This window comes from Numenius arquata, chromosome 19 (genome assembly GCF_964106895.1).
Source record: "Numenius arquata chromosome 19, bNumArq3.hap1.1, whole genome shotgun sequence".
NCBI classification, from domain to species: domain Eukaryota; kingdom Metazoa; phylum Chordata; class Aves; order Charadriiformes; family Scolopacidae; genus Numenius; species Numenius arquata.
The window spans coordinates 9123156-9143782 of NC_133594.1; the positions used below are offsets into that span (position 1 = coordinate 9123156).

At 59.4% G+C, this 20627-nt stretch overlaps 1 protein-coding gene across 1 annotated transcript; it reads right to left on the reverse strand.

Annotated features, from left to right (window-relative positions):
- Window positions 1-227: 227 nt before the first annotated feature.
- On the reverse strand, window positions 228-7714 carry DIPK1B (divergent protein kinase domain 1B). The gene is made up of 5 exons (XM_074161197.1): window positions 7652-7714; window positions 4372-4506; window positions 2156-2263; window positions 1872-2048; window positions 228-1040 (listed from the first exon to the last, which is right to left on the reverse strand). The coding sequence occupies exons 1-5, from the start codon at window positions 7712-7714 to the stop codon at window positions 228-230; spliced, it is 1296 nt and encodes a 431-aa protein (XP_074017298.1).
- Between the last annotated feature and the right edge of the window lie 12913 nt (window positions 7715-20627).

The following is a 20627-nucleotide window of genomic DNA, read 5'->3' on the forward strand; positions in this document are numbered from 1 at the left end:
CCGCAGCACGCTCTTCCCGACTAGCGATGGTCCTGCTGGGCAGTGGAAGTCGTGAAGCTTGGATTTCCATGAAGGAGAAGGGGCTGCAGATGTGCTCAACTCCCTGGGCAGGGTGTATTTTTCCTGGCGGGAGGGGAAAAGATGGAAGAAACAGGCCTTCAGCCCTTGGATTTACTCCAAGAGTGAGGATTCTGAACTCCCAGGCTGTGCTTCCCACCCACCCCCCGTTAGGAATATTTGGTGTTTGAAATCTTCTTCCAGAGCAAGGTCTTGAGGTTGTTGAGCACGAGGGAGTGGTGGACTTCCATCTGGCTGGCCAGGCCGCTGAGGGTCATGCAAGTTCGGAGCTGTTTCTGCAGGTCCTCTCTCAGCTCCAGCGGCGCCCCGTAGAGCAGGTAGTCCTGCAGCAACCCGCAGACCTTGGCCAGGTTGGGCTGCACCACCTCGCTCTTGCACTGCTTCAGGAGCTTGTCGCAGGTCGCCGTGCAGTCCTTCCCGTAGGTGCAGTCCACATTCTGCTCACAGTGACGGCCCTTGAGGAACCCTCGGATTGTCATCTCCGTCGCCACCTTCCGCAGGTTGACCATTTTGAAGTCGTATTTGTCGTTGTAGCCCACGTTCTTAAAGCCGGTCTCGCAGATGTAGAAGTTGCCGTAGGTCCCGTGGAATATCTCCTCCACAAACTCCAGGAGGCCGATGGCAATCTTTGCCCGCCGGGGCCAGGCTGGTGCAAACCACTGGTGGATGATTTGGTGGACAACCGAAGGCAGCAGCGACTGGAGGAAGGGGGGGACGTCCACGCCGTAGAGGGAGGTGTGGGGGATCTTCTCAGTGACGAAGAGGTCCCCGCAGTGCCCCAGCAGTTTGGAAGTGTGCTCTTTCTCGTGCAAGGAGAGCATGAGAAGAAACTCATTGAGCTGAAGTAGTGCCCAGATGGACTTGGCCTCTGCTAAAGACACTTTCCCATCCCGGTTCACATCTGCCATGGCGATGATCCGGCCCACCAGGGCTGCAAGAGAAGGCTGATCCCCCAGGTTGGACTGTGAACAGAACAAGAAGCGGCATGAGACCCTTGTAGTTCTCTGTGTTTGGGCTTCACATCATGAAACTGAGCTGGGGAAGCAAAGAACTGAGCTCGGGAGAGGAGGAAACAGACACCCCGCTCGAGCAAATCCAGTGCTGTAGCATTGTGTGTGGTTGGAAGGATGATGCTCTGAGGGCTGGAGCCCCTCTGCTGTGAGGACAGGCTGAGAGAGCTGGGGGGTTTCAGCCTGGAGAAGAGAAGGCTCCGGGGAGACCTTAGAGCCTCTTCCAGTATCTGAAGGGGCTCCAGGAGAGATGGGGAGGGACTCTTGATGAGGGAGAGGAGCCATAGGACGAGGGGGAAGGGTTTTAAACTGAAAGAGGGGAGATTGAGATGAGATGTCAGGAAGAAATGTTTTACTCTGAGGGTGGTGAGAGCCTGGCCCAGGTTGCCCAGAGAAGCTGTGGCTGCCCCATCCCTGGAGGGGTTCAAGGCCAGGTTGGATGGGACTTTGAGTAACCTGGTCTGGTGGGAGGTGTCCCTGCCCGTGGGCTTGTGAATAAGCTCTGCCCAGCACAGACACCACCCACGGCCGCGGTGCAGTGAGGGCTGCGGCTCCTAACATCTTGTAAATAAGAATTCCTGTGTGAGAACGGAGGGTTTTCCGGGCTAATCCAGTACTTGCTCTGCAGTGAGGGTAAGGAGCCGGGTCGGCACCCAGCAGCTGATGGGGGAGCGTGGGCCAGAGGAGCTCTCGTTTAAGGGGAAGGGGAGACACAATTAGTCCTTCTGACTCCCAAGTGGCATCTTGGGGCCACAAGATCCCAGAGGAACCCTCCACACTGACCTTCAGGAAGTTGAGGAGCATTTCTTTGAACTCATCCATCGACGTCCCTCGGGTCGGTTTGTCAAAGAGGACCACGTCCCTCCTGGGCACAGAGTCTGGGTGGCTGTCTGCCCTCAAGGCTTCTTCGATGCCGCATTTGATGATCACCTCCCTCTCTCTCCAGAGCCCACTGTAAACCTACAGCAAAGGAGAGGGAGGGAAACAACAGCAAGTGCAGAGAAGGGGGTTTTGGTTCTGTTTGGGATGGGGTGAGGAGCAGATGGGATCCTGGGGCGGAGACCTACCTGCTGGGTGGGAGAGGAGGAGAGGCAGTGCTGGAAGAGGAGGCTGCGCTCCTCACACAGGTCTTTGCACGTGGAGCCAGAAATGATTCCTTTCTTGTACTGGTCACACTGGGGAGAGGAAGGTAGAGAGAGGAGCTCAGCGGGGGCAGCTCCCTGTTTGCCCAAAGACGCCTGATGGATCCAGGCTCAGTCCCACAGCTCATGATCTGGGGCACCCCCAAGGACACAAGCTGGGGGTGTGCGAGCCCTCTCAGCCTCCTGTGCTGCCACCAGCCCTGTGCCCATCACCTGCCGTGCCCAAACTCCTCATCCCCCGTTCCTGCAGCAGCACTTTGGCCAGAACTTCGGGTTTTTTTCAATTTACCCTGTGTACCTTACCTTTACATCGTGTCCCTGGTGAGCCCTCTAAGTTCATGCAAGTCTCTTACAGAAGAGAAAAACACCTCTTAAAAGAAGCACATCTGATTTTAAAGCCACACAGGCTGTTTGGAGGCAGGAACGGTATCTCCAACTGCCAACAATTTCTTCTTTCCTGGGATTTTGAGGTTCTTGGTCACAGAAGGGCTGCTCGGGGTCACTTTGACCTTGGGTTTGGCAGCCTGTGAGGTGCCACCAGCCACAGGGGACCCCAGCCGTGCCGCAGAGCATGCAGGTGGCTTTGGGCATCATCTGCATCTTGGTAGCCATTTTGGCCAGTTCAAGGTGTCTGGGAGGGAGGGGAGCACCTTGTCCTCAGACCTTCGCTGGGGAGAGGCAATGCCAGTTGCTCAGAGTCCAGCCCCTTCCAGCTCCCCCCCAAACTCCCCACTCTGTGTCTTCCAAAGAAATCCCTGCCCAAAATCTCTGCTCCGAGACCCAAATATTTCTACTGGCCCCAGAGCAGGGACTTTAATGGGGGAGACATGGGGAGAGGAGTGTGTAGGTGCACCTGAGGCTGAGCCCTGGCCAAACGGGCAGCAGCTGTGGGCAGAACCCCCCCAGCTGCAGGCAGTGGGGGCAAGTGGGGCTGGGCTGGCAGGGACCCCCCCATGCTGCTGGAGGGACCACAGGGGATTTGCTCCTGCTGCAAGGCCAGGGGCTCGGGGAGCTGCCAGGGCTGGAGGGGAGGGCACATGGAGCCGGGCGAGGATGAGGATGGAGGGGCTGAGGCTGCCTATGAAATGGGCTGGCCCTGGTCCAGGCGGTGGCAGGGACAGGGACAGACGGTGGCTCTGATCCTCAAGCCGGGCAGCTCAGTCGGGAGCTGGAGGCATCAGGAGAAGCTGCAGCTTCACAGCAAGGGCACAACAACCTCAGGGCTGGAAACGGGAGCTGCAAAAATTCACTGCATCTTGTCCCTCTTTTTTTTTCCCCCCCTGACACGGATGGGCATTAACCCTCGGACCTGCTGACGGGGGACACGGCGTCTTAAACCCCCAGCTCAGAGCAGGAATTAGCGCTCGAGACCCCGTGGTCAGAGTCATGCAGAAAATCAAATTAAACGATCGTCGCTGTTGTTATGGCAATTCCTGCCTCCCTTCTCCGCTGAAGGACTGATGAGCGAGGCGTTTTCAGCCAGAGCCTGGTGTCCCCCTCCTCTCCTGGGCTGGGTGGGCGACCTGCTCCCCTGCTGTGGGGCAGGCACAGCCGTCCTTGGGGGGGGCCCCAGGGATGCTGTGGGGAGCCGGCTGCGCCCCACTGCAAACCCCAGCTGGGGGCAAAACGCATCAAGCCAAACCCCTATGAGGGATCTACTCTTTGTGCAGGCTGGTGCTTTCTTTGGGGCACACCAGAAGTTACAGATGTACCCACGGACTGGCTGCCCCCCCCCCGTTTTTCTCTGGCTCTGCAGCAGTGGGGGGGGGTGGGGGAGGCTGGTGTGATGTTCTCCCTGCCCTCAGATCCTGCGCTGACATTGCAACTTCATCTCCACAGACGTTAATCTGCCCTGGCCCGCTTCCCTCCGACATCTCATTAAATCGTGTCACCGTCGCCCCGGCAGGATAAGGTCACCTCTCCCGCTCCGGGCTCCGCATGACGCCAGGGATGGTGCCGGGGAAGCGGCTGCCAGCAGAGCTCCTCAGCCCAGATGCTGCCCCGGCGCTGCCCGCCCAGCTGCAAATCCCCCCACAGGGCTCGGGGCGGGGAGGGGGGGGGGTTGGAAATGGGGCTCCCGCTCACCCCGACACCCCAAACGGGGACCGGCGCAGCCGCGGGGGCTGCTGGCCACCACTCACAATTATCATCCGGCAGATGTGGCCGCGGCAGAGCTCGGAGTAGGAGGAATAATGCATGTAGGCCACCCAGCTGCCCACAAAGATGCCCAGCCACACCACCAGCAGGTATTTCACCTTGATGCCCGGGAGGCGACTCTGGAAGGAAAAGAAAACGCGGGTAAAAAGAAAACCAAGGCTCCGCACAGGTCGGCGGCGGCTGGACAAGGACAACTACTTCTATACAAACCGAACTGAGCATTGCTGAAACCTTCAGCCTTTTTTATATATATATATATATTCACTATTATGCAACTCCTGCTGCAAGTAGGTCACTTAAAATTCCCTAAAAGCAGGGGGATTACGGCTCTGGGCTGCAAGGAGCTGGATGCTGTGCATCCCAAGCCTGGGAGCTGTGGCTCTCCCCAGCACGAAGGCAGAGCCTGCCGCCCTCTGCAACCCCTGGGGTTCACCGTCAGGGCTGTGAGAGGCTCCACTCCTGCCCTGGGGAGACCCTTCTTGGCAGAGACCCCCCCCTCACAAAGCCCCAGGGGCAGGGGAGGCTGCCACCGCCAGCTCCTGCATGGGAGCGGGCGAGTAACGGAGCTGGAAGCGCAGGGATAATACTCGGTGCAAACGTCTCGGAGGCTGGGGCCGTGATTTTCTTTTCCTGGCTTCGTCTCTTCCCCTCTGCCCCTGGGACAGCAGCGCTGCTGCCATCTGGCCTCCCCGCATCAGAGGCCCTTCACCTGACCCCTATAACACGGTGCAGATCCCCAAGGGCAGGGAATTAATCCTTCCGTCAAACACCCCATTCCCTGCGCTTCCTATAGATAATTCCTGCTTCACGCTAGGCCAAGAGAGCCCTTGGCCAGTGGCCACCTCCAAACCCCCCTCTGTCCTTGCACCGCATCAGCCGGTGAGACCACGACCCGCAGCTGGGATAGGGCTGGATCCGAGCGGATGCGGCACCGTTAAAAACCTTCCAGGGATCCTCGCTTGGATCTTGTAGCCCAAAACCGCTTCCACCTCCAGAATGTCACCTCCCTGGCCCCTCACCGAGCGCTGTCAGGGCTCTGCCCCGCGGCAATAACCAGGGGTGGCGGAGCCTCCCACCCTCCTGCCGCTCTGGCTCAACCGGCCCCGACCAACGGGCTTCACGGGAACCGGCAGGCGAGGGTGAAAGCAGGCAGGTCTGCCCTGAGATCATGACATTTTCCATGTTAATTGGAAATGCCGAAGTGTGAAGCGGGCCACGATGCCCCCTTTGCCTTGTCGAGCAACGGCACCGCTAATTAACGCCTGTTAAAGAGAAGCTGACCACGGCGAGGACTCGGCAAAGACAAAGGCCGGGTGGCTGCTCCCGCGAGCTGAAAACCAGCTCAGGTCCCTGAAGTCACACATACGCCACTGCGACCCCTGAGACCCTCCCCAGCAGCACAGCCCCTCCAAAAAAACACCCAGTGGTGGGTACGTGACCCATCAGGACCCTGCCCTCAGCAAAGGGGCCCTTTCCATGGACTTCCCACTAGAGACACATCCTAGGAAAGCCCTGGAACTGCCAAAATGTCCCTTTTTGCTTATTCAGACCAAGAATCCATCATGTTCCTGGGGCAGAAGGGGGGTCATGACTGCGGTGTGGGGAGCCCTGGCTTCACCGTCCCTCCAAACGGTGGAAAGAAAGGCGGAGGTGAGGGATGCACTGCAATGGGAACTTCCACTGGGCTGTGGTAATTTTGGATTCGTAGCCGGTGCTGAGGTTTCTTCCAGGACATGAGTCTCCAGGCACAAGGTCTTCCCTGCCCATCACCTCAGCTGTCAGCCGGCACCAAAGGGTGATACCTTCGCTTGTGTGAGTCGCTGTGTTTAGTTTTAGGGTGACTTTGGGGGACCTGGAAGTGACTTTGGGCCTGACCTCACTTCAAAGGCAAAATGGATGCAGCAGCACAAAATCCTGCTCCATCCCTGTGCTTCCCCTGCAGCTCCCGGGGGACATGGGGGTTGTTTCACAGCAGGTCTCATGATGAGGACCGTGCCAGGGCTGGCCGTGCTCCCAGGAACAGCTTGGTGTGGCTGTCACCCCCCCCTCCCATGGAATATCTGTGCAGGTGACCCCAACACAAGGGCTGGCCCCAGCTCCCACCCACCTTCACTCCACACCCAGCTTCTCCCTCGCTGCCAGACCCAGTCCCCAGCCCCTGCCCACCGCCACGGCCCCACACCACTGCTCCTCAGGCCTTTTGTCTTGGAAGAAGAGAGTCTGTGGGGGCGGCTCAGCAGCCAAAGGCCCATCTCCCCTGGGAGCGGAGCCACAGCACCCATCCGGCTCTCGGCTGCTCTGCGGACCCACAGAGCCACCCCTCTAAATGCCCCCCTTGGCCGTGCACCCCTTCCTGCACCCAGTCAGCCCAGGGGCTTTGCCCCAGCTCTGCGCCCACCTCCTGCCGGCATCCTCGGCCCACCAGACACCCCCTCCCACGTCTCCCCTTCTCCCCTCCAGCGGGATAACCTCTCTGGTCCAGGACCTTCACCAGAGCCAGGGTTTCTCATCTCATTGCTGCAGAGAAGACACCCAGGCCAGCATCTCCAGCCCCATCACTGCCGGGTCCCTGGAGCGCTGAGATGGGTACCCAACCCCCTCACCCCCGGCATCTCAGGGATGGGAAGGGGGGATAAAACAACGAAAAGAAAGAAAAAGAGGGAAGGAATCACCTTCCCCACACCGCTGCACCGGCTTCTCCATTCCCTGATGACGGATGGGCTGCCCCGGTGCTGCACGGCCGGTGCGGCCCCCCCTAGCACCGCGGAGTGCGGGTTGTGCAACCGCCTGCAGCTCCCGGTGCCGCTCCAGGTCCTCCCAGTACCGCTCCAGATCCTCCCAGTACCGCTCCAGGTCCCGCCGGTGCCGGTCCCCGGCCCCTCAGCCCCTTGCACCGGCCGGCGGGGGGAACGGCGGCGGAGCGTCCCTTTGTGCACGGCCGGTGCCGGGATGCGGAGACGGGCATCACCGAGCCCCCCCTCCGGCCTGGAGCATCCCCCCCCGGCCCGGCGCATCCCCCCCACAGCCCGGCTCATCATCTCCCGGTCCGGCGCATCCCCCCCCCGGCCCGGCGCATCCCCCCCACGGCCCGGCTCATCATCTCCCGGTCCGGTGCATCCCCCCCCCGGCCCGGCGCATCCCCCCCCCGGCCCGGCGCATCCCCCCCACAGCCCGGCTCATCATCTCCCGGTCCGGCGCATCCCCCCCCCGGCCCGGTGCATCTCCCCCCCCCGGCCCATTGCATCCCCCCCCCCGCCCCGGTACCTGCAGGCCCTTGGAGAGGGGGCAGAACAGCACCAGATGCACCAGCCGCCGGATCCTCCGCATGCTGCGGGCGCCCCGCGGCCGCGGGCCTCAGGCTCCGGGGGGCATGGCCGGGGCGGCCGCGGCCCCCTCCTCTCCGCCGGGGCCCGGGGGAGGGGGGGGGGCGGGGAGCGGGATGGGGGGGGGGGGGGGGATGGTGGTCCGCCCGCTCGCACCGCCGCAGCGCGCCCGGCCCGGCCCGGCCCGGCGGGGCTCAGCGCGGCTCCGCCCGGCTCGGCTCGGCGCGGCGCGGGGCGGCGCACGCAGCTCCGCCGCAGCCCGGGGAGGCGGGGGGCTGCAGCCCGGCACGGCCCCCACCTCACCCGCCGCCGGGTGCCACCCACGCCGGGTCAGCCCAACCCCAGGGATGGGGATGCCAGCCGGGGGTCCCGCCCCACAGTACGGGGGTCCCACACACCCCCCCCCCCCAGCCCCGCCCCGAGGGTCCCACCCCACAATACGGGGGTCACACACAGCCGGGGATCCCGGCCAGGGGTCCCGCCCCGCAGCACGGGTGTCTCACCCACCCGGGGATCCCATCCCACAGCACGGGGGTCCCACCCTGCCGGGGATCCCACCCAGGAGCCTCACTCCGCAGCACAGGGGTCTCACCCACCCGGGGATCCCACCCGGGGGTCCCACCCCACAGCACGATGGTCCAACCCCACAGCATGGGAGTCCCATCCACGCGAGGATCCCACCCAGAGGACCCATTCCACAGCACGGGAGTCTCACCCACCCAGGGATCCCACCCGGGGGTCCCACCCCACAGCAGGAGAGTCCCATCCACCCGAGGATCCCACCCGGGGGTCCCACCCCACAGCATGGGGGTCCCACTCCACAGCACGGGAGTCTCACCCGCCCAAGGGTCCCACCCGGGGGTCCCACCCCACGGCATAGGGTTCCCACACACCTGGTGATCCCACCCCTCGAGGGATCCCACCCTTAGGTTCACCCCACCACCCGGGGGTCCCACACAGGGTCTCCCAGCCCTGGGGCTGGTTGGTGACCCTGGTAGAGGGGGTTTCATGGAAGTGCTGACCCCCCAGCACTCGCAGCAGCTCAGGTTTTATTTACAGCTATTTCGGGTGGCAGCCTGGATGAGCTCCCCGAGTTTGCAGCAAGCAATCTGTGAGCACGGCCCCGGGGCTGTGTGCCCCCCAGGGCTGAGACCGGCCATGGCCCCTGCTCACTCGCCTCCTGGCTCTCTCCCTTCTGAATCTTAAACTCGAGCAGCGGCAGCAGCGGCCGTCCTCCCTGTTTGCATTGCGTCTGGGCAGGGAAACCTCCAGGAGAGACAGGGGCTGCTTTGTGTCAGGCAGCGAGCAGACAGGCCAGGGACAGCCTCTCGCCCAGGGACAGCCTCTCGCCCAGGGGGATGCAGTGTACGGAGGGAAGCTAGAGCAAGGGGGAGAGAGAGACAAAAATATGATGGAAAATGGTCCAGGAGGGTCAATCGTGAGGCCATTGTTAAAATAATTCCTCGCTCGCTATTAGTAAATCTTCAGATTGTCCATTTGTCCCTTTTTCGCGGTTCAGATTGCTTCCTTCCATCTGAATTTGGCTCAAAATGACCTTTGGAAACAAGCTGGTCGCTTCATAGCCGGTGGTTCCTACTCGGTGTCAAGCACCGGGCGCCTGGGGACCAACTAACAAATGCCTGTGCTGGCCTCATCCGACCAGCGGTGGTAAATAACGAGCATCGCAACAAAACTGACCCCAAACACCCGAATCCCGCGGCTTGTTTGCTGCCTTCTGTTGGCACCGACGAGGTCCCCGCTGCTCCCGCGCCGTGCAGGGCCAGCCCCGCGCCGTGACCTCCATGCTCACCTCCCTGCCAGCAGACACGGCCCGCGGCGTCCCCCCGGTACCGGCACCGGGTTCACACCTCCCTGTCTGCCCACAGCTCTCCTACCTGCAGGGTTTCACATCCTCCTGAAGCCAGGATGGCTCTCTGGAGCTTACACGGCTTATTTTTAGTTTTAATTAGCCTAGTAAAAGAGAGAGCCTTTGTGATTTTTTATTTTTTATATATATATATTTTTTTTTATGGCGGGGTTGGTAATTTGGGAAGCAGCGGAGACAGGAGGATGCATTGCTGGATGCCCGGTAGCTGAGCCAGCTGTGAGGATGAGGAGGGTCCTGGTGCTGCCACACGCTGCTTTCCTTCGCAGCTACAGGGAAACAGCTCCGCTACTCAAGCAGCAATAAATTCCTTATTTCCCTCCCAACCTGAAATGGTTATTTTCACACTCGCCTGAGCCCTCCTCGGCGGGCTTTGTCTCCCACCGCCCTCTGTGCTGTCTCAGGAGGCTGGGCAGCGGCAGGCAGGGAATAAGCCCTTGCCCATCTGAAGCCCCTCACCTCCGCCCCGACTCCTGCCTGCGGAGACTCCGCAGGGTTAAGCACAGAGATGATTTTTGGTTTATGTCCTGCCAGGGCTGCTGCCTGTGACGAAGTCCCCTCTGTGCCACGAAGTCATTCCCGCTGCCTGGCCTCAGCAGCATCCCCAGGTACCCATGAGCATCCCCCATCTCACCTTCCCGCGGCAGTTCCCCGCACCTCAAGCCCGAGTTTTGGGGGGCCGAGCGCGGCGCGTGCGGGCAGAATGAAACCCTCGTCGGAGATGGGAAACGAGACGCCTGGGCCAAAGCCGAGAGAGTCTCGAAACGCCACGAAATCTCTGCTGCGTGGCTCTGCAATGCTCAGGGGTGAATTGGCCGGAGAATCTAATTAGGAACGAGCAGACCTTCCCGAGCTGTAATACGCCGAGTAATTAAGTGATTAGTATTGATCGTTGGAATGCCTAATGAGCAGTTATCACTGAATGATTAATTAATCCAATCAAAAGAGTAATAAAAATTCTGCAGGTGTGATTATATCTTATATCCAATGCGCAATGGCAGCGGGACCTCTCCCTGTGAGAGATTTATATCCCAGGCACGTGGAGATGGCACCTGGCACCGGAGATGCCCATTTTGCCACCCCCGCGAGGGCTACCCCTGTGCAAGGGGTCTCTCCCCTCTCCAAAAGTCCCCCAGCACTGCCAGGCTGGGCTACGGGCAGCAGGCAGGGGTCTGGAGCTGCTCCATGTGGCGTGGAGGTGGGAAAGGTGGTCCCCCAGGACCTGTCAGCATCCAGAAACCACCAAAATCCATGGATGTTGATCTTGTCCCTGGGAATCTTTCACTCTCTCCCTTGATTAAGTCTCCTCAGTTTCTCCCGGGTCGCTCAGGCCCAGGAAAGCCCTGCTAATCTCCGCTAAACCCGCAGCGTGTGGCACGCTCACCTCTGATCACTTCCCAGCCAAGGGGTGGCTCCACGGGCACGTCCCCGGGAGCCCTGTGCCACCGGGAGCTCTCGGGGCACCCACAGCCCTGTAACGGCCATCCGCTGGCCCATAATATTTACCCGATTACATGATAATGTTATTCAATAAATTCTCTTGCCAGCTAGTGCTAACAGCAAAGCGCAGAGCAGCCCTGGCTTGTGAGCAAGGACCTCCACCTGCCCGTCCCTTCGTCCCCTTTGCCGCCCGCCTTCCTCGGGGTGGGATGCCAGCGGTGGGTGACAGCCAGGGACGGCACAACCCAATGCCATCGCAACCTGATGGCATCGCCTGCCGTGCCCAGAGCTGCTGCTTGGCAGGGGGATGCAGGACCCACAACCCAAAGAGGGGCACATGCTCACCCTCTGCCCACGCTCTCCCCTCTCCGAGCAGCGCCGTCGGGATCAGCCCCGTGGTCACCAACCAGGGGGGTTCCTGCCCCTGGGGCTGCGATGGCGCCCGACGTTAATTCCCAGGCACCGCCGCAGCTCAGGAGATGATGGATCCGGGCTCTAATGCTCTTTTCTGTGCATCCTTTAAGGATTTGGGGCCGATCGCCCGCGCTTCCTGCGTGGCATCCACAGCTGGCTCTGCACAACGGCGGCAGCTGCCTCTGCCTGCCTGGCGGGCCCTGATGGGGCTGAGCGCAGCGGTTATAATTAGAAATGCTAATCAGCTCTTGTGTTTCTGGCTTGACAGCCCTGCCACCCCCAGCACAATCTTCCCTCCAATCTGTCCCGTGCTCGCCCCCTCCGCTTCCTCTCCAAATCCCTGCTACTTGTAATTAAGCACTACAGAATTAAGGCGGGGGGGGGGGTGTCAAAAGCTGGGGCTCATTGCGTGTTTTGGGCCAGGCGGGCAGCCCCCACAGGGCTCCTGGCTTGCTGGGGATGGTCTGGGGGTCTCCCACTCCATTCACTACCAGACGGGACCCCCAGGGACCCCCCTGGTCCTCACCAAGAGCCCCAGCACTGGGCCATGGGGTGGAAGAGGGGCAGCCCAAGGCGGCGCTGGGGTTCAAGGCAAAGGGTGGTGGCTGTGGTCGGGAGCCCTGCGGCTCCACCAGCCCAGTGGCTCTGGAGGGGGAGCCGCTCATTAGGATTTCTGTTCTCATTAGGATTTCTGTCATGTGCCACCCACAGGCTCTTCCCAGCCGAGGAGGAAAAGGAGCTTGCAAAGGAGCGTGGACAAGGAGGCTGAGCAAGCAGATCCCCGCACAGGCTTAGCCGGTTACGGAGTTATTCATCGCCAGGGCTTGCACGAGGAGACACAACCCTGGGGATTCCTCCCTCGCCGGTGCCCGCAGACAGCCCCTGCCAGCCCCCAGTTCCTCCGCACGGACCCCCTCCACCGCGGCCGGAGCGCTCCTGGTGCTGTGGGGGCCAGGACGCGGCTTTCTCCCTGGGTGTTTGGCTCCCAAAGTCAGGCTTGGCCGGGGGGGCTGTCCCTCGGAAGCAGGCACGGGGCTCAGCTGGCCACGGAGCAGACGGACGTGTGGAGGAGGGATGAGCAGGCCACCGTGTGTGTGGATGCACGGTGTCCTGTCCCTCAGAGAGGGATGGTGTCCAAACCTGCGCTGGCTCCAAACTGGACATTCAGCGCTCCTGTCCCCGGCAAACAGGAGCCGGTGGCAGCACAGGGTGGCACAGGCCAGGCAAAGGCTGGTGGTCCCTCATCCCACAACTGCCATTGAGATGCTCACAGACCCCCATGCAGCCTCCTGGAGCTGTGCCCAGTGGAATGATGTGTTAATAAGGGGCTGGGGTCTCCCAGCCAATTTCAGAACCACATTGAGCAACCCACGGCACTGGTGCAACACAGCAGCACCAGTATGGAGCGGGAAACAAATTTTATCCAGAGCTTCAGCCTGGACTTGTCTGTCTGAGCTGTGAAATACCACAGCATCTCTAAGTGGTGCTGTGCTGGGAGAAAACACACACAGCTCTTGGGTTTCTAAATCAGCCTTCATCTTCCAGGTGCTCCCTGTTTATTAACCTCAGGTGGCTGCAGGAGAGAGGCTCTGGTTTGGAGGCTTGATGTGCAAAAAGGCACAGGTTTTTCAGGAAGGTCAGCGGCTGCCTGAGCAAAGGAGACCTCCCCCCCCACCCCCCACCCCCCTCACCTCCTCTGCCCAGGGCCCCCGTGCACGGCCACGCTTCACCTGGACCACTCGCCAGCTCCCCCCAGCATCTTAGGGCACCGTGTGCTGGTGGGCACGTGGGAAGCAGCAAAGGGCTTCCCCCCCCCTCCCCAACACACCGCGATTTCTGGAGAAAGGGAAATAGGGGAAGCAAGGAGGTATGACGAAAAGGGAGCCGGGAGGGACAGGGCATGGCGGCTGCGATGGTGAGGGACTCGGGAAACAGCCCCAGCAGCACGGGCAGCTGCCTGGGAAAGCTCCGGGGACAAGTCGGATTGGATTTGTCATGACTAATTGACTCCCTCCGGCGCTGCGGTACAGGTTTCACGCGTCGCGTGAGCGGGATCCCGAGCATCCAGGAATTAATGAGGGCCTGACCCTGTCCGCGCAGCCACTTGAGTTTTTCCAGTGCAGACAGCTGGCTTAAGAGGCCCCTTTATTCTTTACATATCAGATCAATCAGGATAGTTATAATCTAGTCCTTGTGAAAGCTTGGAGCAGCCTTTGCTGCCCAGCGAGCTCGAGGGGAAAAAAAGCAAGCAAGAGGGAGAGGTCATGATGAACTATTGATTGAGCAGGCGGCGGTGCTGCTCCCAGAGATGGCTTTTGCAGGGAACTCGCCCGGGACAGTTTGCCTCTATATCTCTCGCTGATGCTGCTCCATTGATCTTCCGTGACAGGCGGCAACTACAAGATTATTTTTTTTTTTAGCTGGAGTCATTAAGAGGCTTTAATCAATAACAGGGGAAACAGAGAGAGAAAAACTGTTTGTTTCATGGAGACATATTCCCCATGTGGATCTTAGCCCGCTGAGGTGCACAGGTTTTATTTCCAGCAGCCAGGGAGGCCTGCCAGGACAAGAAATCACCTTGTGCTGGACTCTGGCACTTGGAGGAGATCCTGAGCCGGTTGCAACACCCTGGCAGCCCTGGCTAGGCTGTGCAACGAGAGGGGACCAGCTGGGGAGTTGGTGGTGTCCAATTCCAGGTATCCCAGCATCCCACCCAGCACCCCAAATCTCCCAGACCCTCTGTTCCCACGCAGGAACCCCAGGAAGAGCCGGGTGCTGATTTCATATGCCCAAAGTACTGGGTACTAATTTCACGCGCCCAAAATGCTTGGTACTGGTTTCACGAAGTGCTTCTGCTAAATCCAGTTGCCTACCGGCCGGGGTTTGATGGATCCCGGCCCCTTGTCCAGCGGCCCAGCCCCCTGTTTGAGCTCAGCCCGCTGTAGGTGCTGCTGGTGTAGGCAAAGGGAGAATTCATTCCTGTGGCAAGACTGGAGCTGTTCGCAAGAGAAAAACGATCTTTGTGCTGAAGGCGCCCCAGGCTGCACTGCTCCCTCTGCCCTGCCCCAGCCCTATCAGTACATTTCCATCGCTCTACGGCGGCAACACCCAGTTTTCTTCTCACACAGCTCCCGCGCTCAGCCCCAGCAAGTGTCGGTGCAGGTGCTGGAGCCCATTTTCCCTTGGAGAGCCGGAGAAGGGAGCTGGAGATGAGCTCAGGAGGAGGAGAATGGGATGGCCTTCAAAGGTGACTGGGAGCGATGTGTGCTGGCCCCGGGGCAAGCTCAGGCCGTGGAAGTGCCGCAGGCTCCCGGGTGGGCTGAGCTCGGCTTGGGGAAACAGCCTGTGACACACAAGCTGAGCTGGTATTTTATTGCACTTGCAGAGTTTAGCCCAAAGGCCCTTTGGAACTGCTGCATCCCGGGGCCGCTGGCACCGCATCAGCAGGTCTGGCAACCTGGGAACGCCACACTGAGCACGCTGCTCGCTGCAGGGAGCACGGGAGAGAGCACGGCTCCTGCTAACAGGGCCTGCACCAGGCAGGTACCAAGTGATGCTTTGGAATAAGGAAAATGCCCTTTCGGAGGCAGGGATGGAGATCCCGATGGAGATCAGCTTCCCTTTCCCCTCTGGGGCGCATCTTGTCTCGACTCCCAAAGCCCCAGCCTCCCGCCGCTCCACCTCTCATGGGCCACCGGGCACTGGTAATTACTGCGGCTCTCTGGGGACACAGGATCTTCATCTTCGCTGTAATTACAGCTACACGTCCACAGTGAAGGCATCAGAGGGAGCAGGAAAGAGGGGGATGAGGAGCTCGCTGCCGCAGAAGCAGGTTGCACTGGTGGCCAGCACGCTCAGACACAGGCTGGCCATAAGCACCTGACAGTCACGGCCCTGAGAACACACACACAGAGCTCAGCACCATCACCCCAATCCACCCGAGATGGGGCAAGTTCTGCTGCTGCTGGCTGGTGGCTCCCTGAGGTGAGAGTCTGTGACATGGGAGATACAGCAAACCCCTCTTCAGCCCCAGGCTGCCCTTCAGGAGAAGCCCTTGGCTAACGGCTTTGCCTTCCCTCCTCACTCCATCGGTCTCCAGGTCAGCCACGCAGCCCCTTCCACCAGCACAAAATCCATTAGGAACAATTTGATTTCCTTTATTTAGGCATGACATTTGAGAAAAAGCCTAATCCCATTGCAACTGGGAAAAAAAAAAAAAAAAAAAAAAAAAAAAGAAAAGAAAGCAATTCCAACATGAGAGCCTTGGGCCCGGAGGAGCTGGAGAGCTGCAGCCAGAGGAGATGCTGTTTCCCAGGCTGGGTCCTGTGCTCGGTTCGCTCTCGTTTTCACTCAGGGTCCGGCATGGGACGGATGGTGCCATGTCTTGCAGAGAACATCAGGCGCAGGGGGATTTCCAGCCCACCTGTACAAATGCAAATGCAACAGTAAGATCTTGCAGCCTCATTATTTTCGCTGCCTCCTGCTTTTGGCAAAGTCTGCCAGGAGAATAAATAAATAAATAAATAAATAAATAAATAAATAAATAAAACTGAGTGCTGGGGGGGGGTATGGTGGGGTTTAAGCCCCAGCAGTGATCCTTAACTGGTGGGGCATTGACTCTGCAAACACCGATTTCCAGACCCACCGACAGCCGGAGGAGCAGTGCCCTGGCACACCGCTCGTGTGGCGTTCCTCATGCGGATAAGCACGGTGCCAAACCAGCCTTGTCTCTTACGTGGATTTAAATAATTGGTTGGGGGTTTGTTTCGAAGCAGAGGCAAGGCAAGCTCAGAGAAAGCAGGTCTTTAAAAAGCACAGCTGAGGAATGGTTGTAGGTGTGTCAGGAGCTGCAGGGCTGGGTGTCCCCCAGCACCGGCAGGCAGAGGGGTGTTCTGTGGGGGCTGGTGGGGGCCTGAGACCTGAAAAGTGCTCCAGCCCCCCACAAATGGGACCATAAAACCATCGCTGGCTGGAGTGAACATCCGAGCAGATAAGGCAGTTACTTTCTCAATAGCTATTTGTAGGTGAGCAAAGGTTACAGGGAGGAAAGCTCCAATTATCTGATAGCTTCTGCAACGTGTTTCTGTCTTAATTACGTGTTTCTGTCTTAATTACGTGTTCCCTGAGTCAAACTCCCAGATCTTTCTCTTTCCAGTGACCGGTGGAGGCTACACACGCAGAACCCCGGCACCGGGGCAGTTCAGCAATCTCATGCTTCTGGTTTTTGTGCAACCCTGTTGCTACGCAGTCCCGCGGGCACCGGCAGCGCCCGCCTTCAAACCGCGCTGAGTCAACAGCCGGGTTCCTCCCGAGGGTTTGCTCCCCTGTCACGAGAGCGCTGACGTGTTATTACTGACAAGCACGGCAACCGAAGGGACCACGGGGCAGCAGGAGCCACCGCGGCATCTGGGGTCAGCCTGAAGCTCTGCCCGTGCCACCGTGGGCTTTTCCGTGGGGCAGGCGGCAAGGGCTTCCACAGCAGCCACATGAGGAGGGCAGGGAGGGCTTCGCCCTGGTGCCCTTTTTGGGCTGAAAAAAGTGAGGTGGAAAGAGGATTCACCCACATCCTTTGCACAAACCCCTCTCAGCCACCATCCTCGTCCTGCCGAGCAGCAGATACAGCACAGCCCAGGCCAGACCTCTCCGCTGTCTGTGCCTTCAGGAGGAGATTCCAGTGATGCCACCCTCCAGCCCGCAGGGCAGCCTCGCTTACCGATGCAAAGATGGTCCAGGTTACTGGTCTGTAGCCCTGTGTGTGATCAAGCTACAGCAGCATAACTACAGCTGTGTCGTGGTGCTGGGCTGTTTTACGTACCCCGAGCTACACAGAGGTGACACCAGGGTCCGAGGCATCCTGAAAGCCAGCTGCTAGTTGAGACAGGTAAAGAGGGAAGAGGATGGATCAGTGGATGGATGGATAGACTGACAGAGGTCTGGAAGAAGTTATATCAGATGCATGGATCATCTTATTGTCCCCGAGTCACTGACAATCGAGGCTGCTTTGCAGCACCCAGCAGCAGGGGCTGCTGTCTCGGAGCTTGAGCAACCCGGGACTTCCTGCTGCCGGCACTATCAGCCTTTCCTGGGAGGGCTCACACGCCACGCACATGCGTGCCTCAACATGGCCAAAAATGAAGAAGCTTGGCTGGTTGCTTCCTCCTCCCTCCCTGCTTTTAATGTCACCAAACCCAGCTGCTGCTTTCAACACATGTCCCTTGGCAGGAGGTGAAGGGAAAGAAGCCACCGGGTAGAGCTGCCAAAGTCAAGGGCAGAGACACGGCGAGGCAGTGGGGAGGGAGACAGACCTGACCCCCCCTCAGCACAGCCCACAGCTCTGGGGGGGCCTTCCCAAGCACCCTGGAGCCCCCACACCCAGCTCAGCCCTGCACGGCGACGGACGCGTCTCTCTTTCCCTCTCTTCCCTCCTCCGCTCACCTTCTCCCCGCACGTGTGGGAGATGTTCTCCTCCAGCTCCGCTCCTTTTCCAGTCAGAAGCTAGTCATCAAAAGTGAGGTCACATGTTGTTTCCAAGGGAAGCAATAAATTAAGGAAAATAAAAAGATAAAAAAACACAGCCAGGTTATTATAAGACATCAGAAATCTAAGGCCAAAGGTTACATTCTGGGCTTTATGACTTTTCACGGACCCACCCACAGAAATCCTGCCACCAGCAACGCTGTGCGGACCCTTCTGCTCACCGGGCTTTGCCATTAGTGCCCTTTTTACCTTTTGGAGGTGTTTTTTCAAGGCAGGTTTTTGAGGTCCCTGGGATGCCCCACGCACCCTCAACGGGGCAGGGAATCCAGTGCCGGGTGCTCGCTCCTGCTGCCGTCTCCGGACTCCGCTCAGCGAGACTACCTGCAGGCGACACTCGCAACACCTCTAAATAATTCAGCCAGTAGTTTAAATATGCAAAACACGCAGCGCAATCCAGTAAGCTGGGTATTTTAAAAACAAAACAAAACAAAAAAATTGGAACTGCTTCGTTCCGGCTTCTGGAGCTTGGGAGGGCAAGGAGGGGGCTGCCTTTGCCTCTGCCCAAAACGGCCGCCTTTCAGGGGTGATGATGCGATGGCGGTGGCGTCCCGCAGCGCGCTGGGGCCGACGGGCCCTCTTCCATCAGGCAGTTTTGTTATGGTGATGTTAATGCACAGGCTGTCGTCATCTGGCAGCAGAACCGCTTGCCTTGTGAAATAACCCAGCGTGACAGCTCTGCTCGCTCGCAGGCAGGCCCATGTCTGGCTTCTAATCTGGCATCAGAAATCACTCCCTTTCCTTGAGCTACAGACTAATATTAAACGTTGCATTTGCATTACTCCAGATAATCTGCTGGAGAGGGTGGGGAGAAGGGAATTACAGCCCAGCTCCTTTAGGAGCCCCCGCGTGAAGCCAACGCACAACCGCCATCCCCACCACGCCATGTCTCCTCATGCCGTTTGCCAGCAGCGCCCGTGGCTGTGCTGGAATTCACATTTCAGTTCCCTAACATCAGCCGGCATCGGGGAGCGGAGCGGATCAGCTCGCACGATGCCCCAGTGACAGATCACCGGCGACTTTCTCCCCCTGTCAACAAAAGCCAGAGTCACGAGGATAATGCAGAATCGCTCCGGGCCAAGCGTATGTTCAAGCTGAAAAGGTCTCGTTGACTTCCCCGGCATATGCTGGCTGGCAGGGCGCTGGAGCAAGGCTCTCGGAACAGCCTGCACGACGCGGGCCGGAGGGATTAGTCTAATGCTGCGTCGAGATGCTAATACAATAAGGGTTCTTTGTGGCATTAGCAGCAATCATGAGACCGACGCTGAGATGTCATTGCCTGGCAGCCATAGGGAGCGCCAGCCTTGAGCTCTCTGGCGGAGAGAAGGAGTTTTTCTCCTGCTTCAACCATTAAAGTTGCTGAGGGGTCGTGAAAATGCGGTGAGACCTCCCCCTCCACCCAGTTTTGGTGACACCTCATTTGGGAACAGCCGCCACCCCTGTCTAGGGAGAGCCGAGGGAACAAGGGTTATATGGCAAGGGATCGTCGCTTTTCCTTGTGTTTTCCAGGAGCTGCAAAGCTGTGGATACCAAGAGGATGCTTGGGACCTCAGCGCCGGGGTCACATCTTACCCCAGTAAAGTCACCACCACGCGCGGGACTGGGGTTTTGCTATAAAAAGTGTTGCAAAAACCTGCTGAGGCCAGTGAAAGGGTTCGTGTCGGTTCCAGCAGACACGCTTTCATTCCCCCTGCCAGCTTCGCGCCCACAAAGCCGTTGGGCCTGATCCTGACCTAACCCCAGCGCCAGCAGGGAACGCTCCATCCCGCTCAGCTCGTTTGTGCCGGTAGAAAACCAACATCAAGCACCAGCGGAGAACGAGGGTGAGAGGAGGGGCAAGGAGACCTGGGGAGCGGGGATCTGTCACAAAAATTGGAAACTGACCGATGCTCACCTTGGTCAGTTGCGAATTTTCCTGACAGACCCAAAGGCCCCCATGAGGGACCCCAAGGTCCTCTCATCACGCCATGAGGGGACCCCAAGCCCTCAGGGTCCCTATGAGGGACCCCACGGTCCTTCCACCACACCACGAGAGGACCCAGACCCACATAGCATCATGAGAGGACCCCAAAGACCTGACATGGCACCATGAAGGGAGTGAAACCCCCCACATGGCACCATGAGGGACCCCCAAAGACCCAATATGGCACTTTGAGGGACTCAAAGCTCCCTCATGGCATCATGAGGGAACCAAACGCCCTCCTCACTATGCCATGAGGGGACCCAGACCCACGCAGGACCATGAGGGGACCCCAAGCCCTCAGGGGTCCCCCTGCGGGACCCCACATCCTCCCACCACACCATAAGGGGAGCCAGACCCACACAACACCATGAGGGGAGCCCAAGCCCTCAGGGTCCCCCTGCGGGACCCCACAGTCCTCCTCACCACGCCATGAGGGGACCCACACCCACGCAGCACCATGAGGGGACCCCAAACGTTTAGGGTCCCCACAAGGGACCATACAGTCCTCCTCACCATGCCATGAGGGGACCCAGACCCACGCAGCACCATGAGGGGACCCCAAGACCTCAGGGTCCCCCTGCGGGACCCCACAGTCCTCCTCACCACGCCATGAGGGGACCCACACAGCACCATGAGAGGACCCCAGACTTTTAGGGTCCCCACAAGGGACCATACAGTCCT